This window comes from Lissotriton vulgaris, chromosome 5 (genome assembly GCF_964263255.1).
Source record: "Lissotriton vulgaris chromosome 5, aLisVul1.2, whole genome shotgun sequence".
NCBI lineage: Eukaryota > Metazoa > Chordata > Amphibia > Caudata > Salamandridae > Lissotriton > Lissotriton vulgaris.
The window spans coordinates 612,056,325-612,067,517 of NC_141693.1; the positions used below are offsets into that span (position 1 = coordinate 612,056,325).

General features: G+C 35.6%; 1 protein-coding gene across 1 annotated transcript; it reads left to right on the forward strand.

The window, feature by feature from the left end:
- The first annotated feature begins 386 nt into the window (after positions 1 to 386).
- On the forward strand, positions 387 to 11,193 carry LOC147711315 (uncharacterized). Its single transcript, XM_086920146.1, has 2 exons — positions 387 to 491; positions 4,562 to 11,193. The coding sequence occupies exon 2, from the start codon at positions 4,601 to 4,603 to the stop codon at positions 11,057 to 11,059; it is 6,459 nt and encodes a 2,152-aa protein (XP_086776272.1). The 5' UTR covers positions 387 to 491; positions 4,562 to 4,600; the 3' UTR covers positions 11,060 to 11,193.

Genomic DNA, 11,193 nt, shown 5'->3' on the forward strand with positions numbered 1-11,193 from the left:
AGTAGGAGTTCACAAAAAAATAATTGTGGAGTTTCTGTGCTCTTGAATCACTAGCAATGATTGGTGGATTCAGATAGTTGAAAACTGAAAGTTAGGGTGTATGGTTATGTTGTGTGAAAGAAGCAATTTGAATGGTTTAAAAAAAGTCACCAAAAGCAAAAATACCCTGTATAGGCTGCTGTATTGACAGGTCAAACATCCTTGCTGAGTTAATTTGCAACATTGTAAGATAAACTTTTGAACCTTAGAGTTCAGTTAGGAGGGAGTTGCTATGGTAACAGATAGAAAGGTTTGAGAGGGGGATGGGTGTTGGTTTGAAAATAGTGAGGGAAGAGTTTTCATTGGTTGAATTAAGGCATATGTGTACAAAGATAGAGATTTTCTATGCCAGTCTTGGTTTCAGTGTATTGAGAGCACACCTTCTCCTCTGCTAAAGAAAAATTGGTGTGTGTGTCTGACACTGTTTTCAATCTCCAAAAGCATTTCTAAAGGTAAGTAATGATTCATTTAATTTAGATAGAGATTTATTTTCTCTATGGAGAATATTTGGAAGCAGATAGTTATGTTTTAGAAGTGAAATTGTATGTTAGTATATAAGTCCTGCGCAGTGTTTTTTACATGTTATTTAAAAATCGATTTTGGGTGCAAATGAATGGTATTTTTATTTGGCCTTTTTTATGATTGCCATGTGCAGTTGATGCATGACTTTAAACATGGGTAATAAGTGATGCACTGGTGGCGCCAGGCTTTTATAAATGAGGCCCTGACTTTGTTTGATGATATTGAGTGGTTGTAGTTAGGTTCTGTGCAGTGTTTCTTACATGTTATTGAAAAATCGATTTTTGGGTGCAATTGATTGGTATATGTATTTGGCCCTTATTTATGAATGCCATGTGCAGCTGATGCATGACTTTAAACATGGGTAATAAGTGACGCACTGGTGGCGCAAGGCTTTCATAAATAAGGCCCTGACTTTGTTTGATGATATTGAGTGGTTGTACTTAGGTTCTGTGCAGTGTTCCTTACATGTTATTCAAAAATCGATTTTTGGGTGCAATTGATTGGTATATGTATTTGGCCCTTATTTATGATTGCCATGTGAAACTGATGCATGATTTTAAACATGGGTAATAAGTGACGCACTGGTGGCGCAAGGCTTTCATAAATAAGGCCCTGACTTTGTTTGATGATATTGATTGGTTGTACTTAGGTTCTGCGCCGTGTTTCTTACATGTTATTGAAAAATCGATTTTTGGGTGCAATTGATTAGTATATGTATTTTGCCCTAATTTATGATTGCCATGTGCAACTGATGCATGACTTTAAACATGGGTAATAAGTGACGCACTGGTGGCGCAAGGCTTTCATAAATAAGGCCTGACTTTGTTTGATGATATTGAGTGGTTGTACTTAGGTTCTGTGCAGTGTTCCTTACATGTTATTCAAAAATCGATTTTTGGGTGCAATTGATTGGTATATGTATTTGGCCCTTATTTATGATTGCCATGTGCAGCTGATGCATGACTTTAAACATGGGTAATAAGTGACGCACTGGTGGCGCAAGGCTTTCATAAATAAGGCTCTGACTTTGTTTGATGATATTGATTGGTTGTACATAGGTTCTGTGCAGTGTTCCTTACATGTTATTCAAAAATCGATTTTTGGGTGCAATTGATTGGTATATGTATTTGGCCCTTATTTATGATTGCCATGTGCAACTGATGCATGACTTTAAACATGGGTAATAAGTGACGCACTGGTGGCGCAAGGCTTTCATAAATAAGGCCTGACTTTGTTTGATGATATTGAGTGGTTGTACTTAGGTTCTGTGCAGTGTTCCTTACATGTTATTCAAAAATCGATTTTTGGGTGCAATTGATTGGTATATGTATTTGGCCCTTATTTATGATTGCCATGTGAAACTGATGCATGATTTTAAACATGGGTAATAAGTGACGCACTGGTGGCGCAAGGCTTTCATAAATAAGGCCCTGACTTTGTTTGATGATATTGAGTGGTTGTACTTAGGTTTTGCGCAGTGTTTCTTACATGTTATTCAAAAATCGATTTTTGGGTGCAATTGATTGGTATATGTATTTGGCCCTTATTTATGATTGCCATGTGCAACTGATGCATGACTTTAAACATGGGTAATAAGTGACGCACTGGTGGCGCAAGGCTTTCATAAATAAGGCCTGACTTTGTTTGATGATATTGAGTGGTTGTACTTAGGTTCTGTGCAGTGTTCCTTACATGTTATTCAAAAATCGATTTTTGGGTGCAATTGATTGGTATATGTATTTTGCCCTAATTTATGATTGCCATGTGCAGCTGATGCATGACTTTAAACATGGGTAATACGTGACGCACTGGTGGCGCAAGGCTTTCATAAATAAGGCCTGACTTTGTTTGATGATATTGAGTGGTTGTACTTAGGTTCTGTGCAGTGTTCCTTACATGTTATTCAAAAATCGATTTTTGGGTGCAATTGATTGGTATATGTATTTGGCCCTTATTTATGATTGCCATGTGCAACTGATGCATGACTTTAAACATGGGTAATAAGTGACGCACTGGTGGCGCAAGGCTTTCATAAATAAGGCCTGACTTTGTTTGATGATATTGAGTGGTTGTACTTAGGTTCTGTGCAGTGTTCCTTACATGTTATTCAAAAATCGATTTTTGGGTGCAATTGATTGGTATATGTATTTGGCCCTTATTTATGATTGCCATGTGCAGCTGATGCATGACTTTAAACATGGGTAATAAGTGACGCACTGGTGGCGCAAGGCTTTCATAAATAAGGCTCTGACTTTGTTTGATGATATTGATTGGTTGTACATAGGTTCTGCACAGTGTTTCTTACATGTTATTCAAAAATCGATTTTTGGGTGCAATTGATTGGTATATGTATTTGGCCCTTATTTATGATTGCCATGTGCAGCTGATGCATGACTTTAAACATGGGTAATAAGTGACGCACTGGTGGCGCAAGGCTTTCATAAATAAGGCCTGACTTTGTTTGATGATATTGAGTGGTTGTACTTAGGTTCTGTGCAGTGTTCCTTACATGTTATTCAAAAATCGATTTTTGGGTGCAATTGATTGGTATATGTATTTGGCCCTTATTTATGATTGCCATGTGAAACTGATGCATGATTTTAAACATGGGTAATAAGTGACGCACTGGTGGCGCAAGGCTTTCATAAATAAGGCCCTGACTTTGTTTGATGATATTGATTGGTTGTACTTAGGTTCTGCGCCGTGTTTCTTACATGTTATTGAAAAATCGATTTTTGGGTGCAATTGATTGGTATATGTATTTTGCCCTAATTTATGATTGCCATGTGCAACTGATGCATGACTTTAAACATGGGTAATAAGTGACGCACTGGTGGCGCAAGGCTTTCATAAATAAGGCCCTGACTTTGTTTGATGATATTGAGTGGTTGTACTTAGGTTCAGCGCCGTGTTTCTTACATGTTATTGAAAAATCGATTTTTGGGTGCAATTGATTGGTATATGTATTTGGCCCTTATTTATGATTGCCATGTGCAACTGATGCATGATTTTAAACATGGGTAATAAGTGACCCACTGGTGGCGCAAGGCTTTCATAAATAAGGCCCTGACTTTGTTTGATGATATTGAGTGGTTGTACTTAGGTTCTGCGCCGTGTTTCTTACATGTTATTGAAAAATCGATTTTTGGGTGCAATTGATTGGTATATGTATTTGGCCCTTATTTATGATTGCCATGTGCAGCTGATGCATGACTTTAAACATGGGTAATAAGTGACGCACTGGTGGCGCAAGGCTTTCATAAATAAGGCCCTGACTTTGTTTGATGATATTGATTGGTTGTACATAGGTTCTGCGCCGTGTTTCTTACATGTTATTGAAAAATCGATTTTTGGGTGCAATTGATTGGTATATGTATTTGGCCCTTATTTATGATTGCCATGTGCAACTGATGCATGACTTTAAACATGGGTAATAAGTGACACACTGGTGGCGCAAGGCTTTCATAAATAAGGCCCTGACTTTGTTTGATGATATTGATTGGTTGTACATAGGTTCTGCACAGTGTTTCTTACATGTTATTCAAAAATCGATTTTTGGGTGCAATTGATTGGTATATGTATTTGGCCCTTATTTATGATTGCCATGTGCAGCCGATGCAAAACTTTAAACATGGGTAATAAGTGACGCACTGGTGGCGCAAGGCCTTTATAAATCAGACCCTGACTTTGTTTGATGATATTGAGTGGTTGTACTTAGGTTTTGCGCAGTGTTTCTTACATGTTATTGAAAAATCGATTTTTGGGTGCAATTGATTGGTATTTGCATTTGGCCCTTATTTATGAATGCCATGTGCAGCTGATGCTTGACTTTAAACATGGGTAATAAGTGACGCACTGGTGGCGCAAGGCCTTTAAAAATAAAGCCATGTGTTGCTATTGTATAAACTTAAATATGTTGCAATTTATTGTTTATATTGTTTGCTTTTTAACATTACTTTGTTGTTTGCTAATAGTGGTCTTTCATGTGTTTTTTTAACAGAACAACAGATTCAAATCAACTTCTGAAAAGGAAGCAAAAATGCCTTCAAGGCAAAGAAATATCAAAAATACCATACGGAAAAGGAGAACATCAACAACAGAGTTTATGGAATCCTCTTCAACAACTACTTCAAAAAACACCAGAAAAGCTTCTGGTAAGCCAATTAAGTCTTTTCTTCGCAACATATGTCGTAGGAAAAAAAATGAAATTGCTAATGTGAATATACAGAAAAAGTCAACAAATCTAAAAAGGAAAGAGAAGCCCACAAAAAATGTTTCCATTGGACCAGGAGAGAAGAGAATGGTTAGCAATAGAAGGGTAAATGTTTTTAGGGACATTCGTAGGCGAATGTTTCGCAATAGGGTAGTTTTAAATTTGCTAAAAAATGAAAAGAAAAGTAAACTAAAAGCTGCTTTTTACAAGAAAAAGAAAAGTGTAGAAAAGATTGTTGATCAGGCTTTTGAAGTTAAGAAAAAATTATTTATTTTAATAATCAATAGAATTAGGATACTTAATAAGGCAATGGATGTTTTCAAATCGAACAGTAGATGGAAAAGAATTATTAATCGGAGTAATTTTTGTGAAGTATTTTCTGGTGAATGGATGCATAGTTCAAGTTCTGAGCCTTTTTTTAATGAGGAGAGTTACTTTCAGGAAAATGATTTGGTGCATGCAGTTGACACCAGTGGTCGTGCATATGAGGTGAAAGATAGTTGTGTGATGGAAAAAGAGAAACTTGTATCTAGAGATGCAGAAGAGGTCTTAGCTGATGAAGTTTTAGGGAGACGTACTAAGGGTCCAGTGTACACATGGAAATGCAGTAGTATTTGTAGTGTGCGACAGGAATCAATTGATTTGCTTCGAAATTTCTTACGTACATATAGTAAAAAAAGTCTCAAACAAAAAATGAAGATCCTGCAAGAGTTAGATCCTTGCAGAGTGAGAGAAAGCACAGGTTTGCAAGGGCATTCACTAGCATGTCTTTCTAGAAAAGTTTGTCGGAGTGTTTTTCATCATTTTAGGATGTTAGCAGTGCATCATAATAACGTAAGGAAATTAGTGAGGAAGTTGTATTATGCAAAAAGTCCTGCACTTAAGCTTAAACAGTTAAATAGTGCTCTTTTGCATGGATCTGAAGTGGATGTGAAGACTATTTGTGAAGAAATTGAGTTTTGTTATTTTGGGAACAAAGAGGACAGTGTAGAAATAGATATAGTAATGGATGGTAATGCAGAAGATAATGGACAAATTTCAAGTATTGAAAAGTTTGATGAGGAAATTATCAAGTTTAAGGTGAAATCAAGTGAGAGGCCTAATGTAACTTGTGTGTGTTGTCGACGGACTCATTATAAAATTCAGACTAGGTTAGTTGATTTATATGCAAAAAGTGAATTGGAAAATAATAGTGAATGGGAGGATTTTGTAAGTTATTTGTTGGTGGAGAATTCTTTTGATTTGAGTTTGGATCAGCGTATTTGCACTTATTGTTTGAAAAAATTAAATGAAAATAGAATGCCTGCAAGAGCAGTTTATAATAATCTTCAGTTGATAGATATTCCTTCTGAATTGATGGATCTAAATACTTATGAATCTATTTTGATTCAATGTGTCCATCCTTTTCAGGCTATTGTTCGCATGGAGCCTAAGACAGGGAAATTGCCTCCATCAGATTTACTGAGAGGATTAAAGGGAAGAGTTGTTTATTTGCCTCTAGATGTAAAGAAAAATATTAATACAATTGGTGTAGAAAGAGTAGAAGAAGATCCTTTAGTTATTCTAGTTAATGGGGTTCCAACAAAGAGTAAGAAAATTTGGCAAGATTTAGTGGATGTTAAAAAAGTCAAGAAGGCAACGTTGTATTTAGTTAAAAACAATGAGTACTACAAACATGTAAGTGTTGGAGTAGAGGAAACAGCTACAGAAGAAGATAGTGATTCTTCAGTTGGTCAAATTGAAAAAGTTGATGTGTCTAGAACTGAAGAAATATATGAACATTATACTGTTCATCCTTTGCATTCCAAAGAAGTAATGGGAAATGCAATTGACTTGTTTCAAATGAAGGCAGCAAAAGGAAGTCCCATTAGTGTATGGGAAGAAAGTTTGGAAGCTCGTTGTTTTCCACAATTATTTCCAACAGGTTGTGGTGGACGATATGATGATCGACCAGTTCAAATTCCTGCAGCTGAATACCGGACTCTAAGATTATATGCAGAAGATCCAAGGTTTCGTCAATGCATTCCATATTTATTTCATCTACTGTTTGAAAGTGATTTGTCTGGGCTTTCTTATGCAGTTAATCATATATTAAAAAGTGGACCTCATTTGCAAAATGTATGTGCAAGGGACTTTATGGAGAAAGTTAATCTGCAAGACAGTATTTTGGAATCTCAGCTAATCAATCTCATGGCATGTCAACGTGGAACCAACGAGTATTGGTTTCGTCGTCATGGAGAATTGAAATGTATGCTAAGAAACTTAGGAACTCCTACATGGTTCCTCACTCTTAGCTGTGCTGAGTATGCCTGGGACGATTTACTTCAATTTCTACGAGAGGCAAATGAAAACATACCAAATATAGAATTGAAAACACCAGGAGAACTGTGTTCTTTAGATCCAGTGAATGTTTGCAGATATTTTAATCATAGATTTGAAGCTATGATGTCTTTTATTACCAACAAAAAAAATCCTCCCCTTGGAGAGGTTTTGGATTTCTTTTGGAGGAAGGAATATCAAGCGAGAGGTGCTCCTCATATACATATGTTGTTGTGGATTAAAGATGCACCCAAATTTGGATCAGATTCAGATGAAACAGTGATGAGTTTCATTGAAGAGTATTCAACATGTGCTGTTCCAAAATCTACTGAAGAAAACAATTTAAGGCAACAAGTTTTACGTTTTCAATCTCATCGTTGTGGAAAGTACTGTCGTCGAAAATTTAAAAACAAGGAAAAGTACTACACGAAATGTCGTTTTGCATTTCCTCGACCAGTGATTTCTAAAGGAAGAGTAAATAATTTGATGTCATCTCTACGACATACTGTGACGAGAAAATCTCCCAAAAACACATATAATTTGAAAAGAAATGAAGAATCTAAGTACATCAACGATTACAACCCAGTGATTTTGTCCATGTGGAATGCTAACATGGATATTCAGTTCGTTGCTGACAACTCTATTGCTGTGGCTCGATATGTGACATCTTACATCACCAAAAAAGAAAAGACAGAACTGAAGGAAATGTGGGAGGACATTTCACATGAAAAGAGTCTAAGCAAGAAATTATACAGTTTCAGTCTGAAGATGTTGTCGCATCGAGAAATTGGAGCATATGAATGTTCTGATCGGTTATCATCAGCAAGTCTCTATGCCAAATCAAGAACAATCATTTGGGTGAGTCTTGGTCTTGCTGCAACACGAAACCGAGTTTTGAAATCTGTACAAGAAATTGAATATTTGGCGGAAAAAGAACCAAACAGTACAGATATTTTGAAGACAAATATGTTGGATACATACTATCCAAATAGAAGTACTCACCTTGAGAACACATGTTTGTATGAAGTTCTTCAAAACTACAGTTATAAGAGGAACATCACAGAAGATATCAATAATGGAAAATATGCACTCATTGGCTATGAAGGATGTCTAGTGAAGCAGAAAAAAGGCCATTTGATTAATCATCGAAAATTGAGTTGTGAAGTTCCAGACAAAAGAGAATTTTACTATTTAGCTCTTTTGCAACTCTTTAAGCCATGGCGTACAGAAGAGGAACTACTTGGAGATTTTCTCTGTTATGAAGACTCTTTTAATGCAACTAAGGATACCATAGAATGTCCTATTTTTCTAAATTATCTGCAAATGTTGAATGAAGAAATGGAGCAAGAAACCACAATTGCTGAAGAGATAGCTAGAAACAGTTCTCAAGATAGTCAGAGTTCTACTTCATTGAGCCAGGATCCACTAGGAGGACCAATTATCCAAAATGAAGCTGCCACTGCCATGGATGAGGTGGAAAGAGCTATGGAACAAGCTCAAGAGGATGGAGTTAACTTAGAAGATTTGGTAACGCAACTAAACATTGAGCAGAAAAAGATATATGATGAAGTCACAGAGCAGATTGAACATGGATTCAGACATGAGAAAAAAGAGTGCTCATGTATATTATTTGACCCTGTCCGACTGTATGTAAGTGGAGAAGCGGGGACAGGAAAAAGTTTTCTAATTAAAGCCGTTGCAAGTTATCTGCAGAAAAGGACTGATTCACCACTGTCTTGTGTTGTAACTGCTCCAACTGGTCTGGCAGCACATAACATTAAAGGGATTACTCTACATCGTTTATTGATGCTGCCAGTTGAACATGATAATAAATTGCATTACAACAAGCTATCTGGAGATGCGTGTTCTGAAGTTTCAAGAGTCTTGAAGAAAATGAAACTTCTTATCATAGATGAAGTAAGCATGGTCTCAAATCTAATGCTTGCTTTTGTGCATTTGAGAATGCAAGAAATTCTTAAAACAGACTATGATGTGTTATTTGGAGGAAAACACATTATTGTTTTTGGAGATCTATTGCAGTTGACTCCAGTAAAAGGACAACCAGTGTTTAAAATGCTCACGCATGAAGATACCAGGAAGTCCCTTGGAAGCATTGGAAATGTTAATATATGGCTAAATTTTAAATATGCTGAACTGCTTCAAAATATGCGACAGGCCAAGGATGAAGATTATAAAAATATTCTACAAGATGTAAGAATTGGAAAAATGACTGAGAAAGGGAAAAAAGCTTTGCATAGTCGATTAATTTCAAATTTGTATGCAAATGAAAACATTCTTCCAGAGAATATTTTTAAAAAAATGACTGAGAAGAAATCTGGGATATGTTTGATGCCAACTCTGCAAGAATGTTCCATCTTCAATCAAAAAATGTTAGACTTAGAAAATGAAGAGATTGTGAAACTGGAAGCAATAGATAAAATAGAGCATATGGGTGCAACAATTGTTTTGTCAGAAAATTTGAAAACTAAATTGCATTCATTGGAGAAAAGTATTTCAAAAACAGCTGGTTTTGAAAAGACTCTGAATGTGTGTTTAAATTGTCGTATCATTTTGAGAAGGAATTTAAATGTTGAAAGCGGTCTGGTAAATGGAGCAATGGGTTATGTTGTTGATTTTGTGAATTACAGAAATAGAGATGGAATTGAATTTTTAAAAATAAAATTTGATGGCATTGAACAAGTACAACAAATAAGTCGTTGTTCTGCTAGATTTTTACTTGTAAAAGACTTATATGTTCGCCGAAAACAGTTTCCTGTTTGTTTGGCGTATGCAGTGACAATTCATAAATCTCAAGGTTTAAGTGTAGATAGTGCATTGGTGAACATTGGAAGATCTGTGTTTAAAGAGGGTATGGCATATGTGGCATTATCTCGAGTCAGAACTTTATCAGGATTGTACTTGATTGCGTGTGATGAGACAAAGATTTCTGCCGATCTAGATTGTGTTAAAGAATACAATAGGTTAAGAAGAGAGTATGCTCCACATTTGCCTCAATATCCTCTGTTTGAAAAACGTGTGGTAGGCCGAAAAAGAAGAAATGAGGATAATTGTAGTGAGGTAGTTGCAAAAAGACAAAAAGTAGAGAAAACTGTAATTGAAAACAGGAAGAAAAAGAATTGTGGAGAAAATGTTGTTGGATTTCAGTTTGAAAACAGTTCTGGTGTCAACTGCTATGCTAATGTAGTGGTTAATGTTGTTTTTTTTCTTAAAAGTTTACAAGAACAGATTGTTGAAAATCGGGATCAAAGATTGTGTGGTTTATTGAATTCTGTGTTTCAGAAATGTAGCAGTGTTACAGCACAAATAGAAAGTGTAACAGAAATTCGAAATATTTTAGATTTGTGTTCTGGTCAAGATAAATTTTCACAGAACATTCAGCAGGATTGTCAGGAATTTTTAATGTATATGTTTGGTGTTTTGGAAGATGAAGGTGTAGATGTAGATAATCTTTTCAGTCTTTCTTATCAATGGCAGCATGACTGCCACAATTGTAGTTTATCAAGTACTACTACAATAGACACTGAAAGATTTATATATTTGACTTTACCAGACTGTAAATCAGTGTCTTTTAAAAATCTAGTTAAAGCAGCAGATCATAATATGGTGTGTACCCAATGTAACTGTACAATGCTGTCCACATTATTTATACAAAGGTATGGGCAGTATATTATTTTAGTTTTCCAACGATGTAGACCTGATGGAACTAAATTGACAACTTCTATCAAAAATTTTGTGGCTTCTCAGTTATCAATTTCTGGAAGGACCTTTACAACTGAAGCTATTATTTATCATGATGGATCTTCGACCACCTCAGGACATTATACATGCTACTTAAAATCTGAAAATGGATGGAGTTACTGCAATGATTCTCATTTAACTTATAAACAACGTTTGCCTTATGACTCTACAAATTCTTATCTAGTGTTTTTAAAACCAAAGTTTTAGTAAAGGGAATTGGCCTTTGAAGACGGGAATAGTTAATAAAAGTTAGTTAGTTAGTTAGTTAATCTAATATTTGAAATTATTTATCTCATGTAGATACTTTAAGTGGATCTCAAAGTAAAAAATACTGATATATC

What these genes read in the sequence shown, in the direction of transcription:
- LOC147711315 (XM_086920146.1), top strand. Translation starts at nt 4,601, where the DNA reads ATGCCTTCAAGGCAAAGAAATATCAAAAATACCATACGGAAAAGGAGA.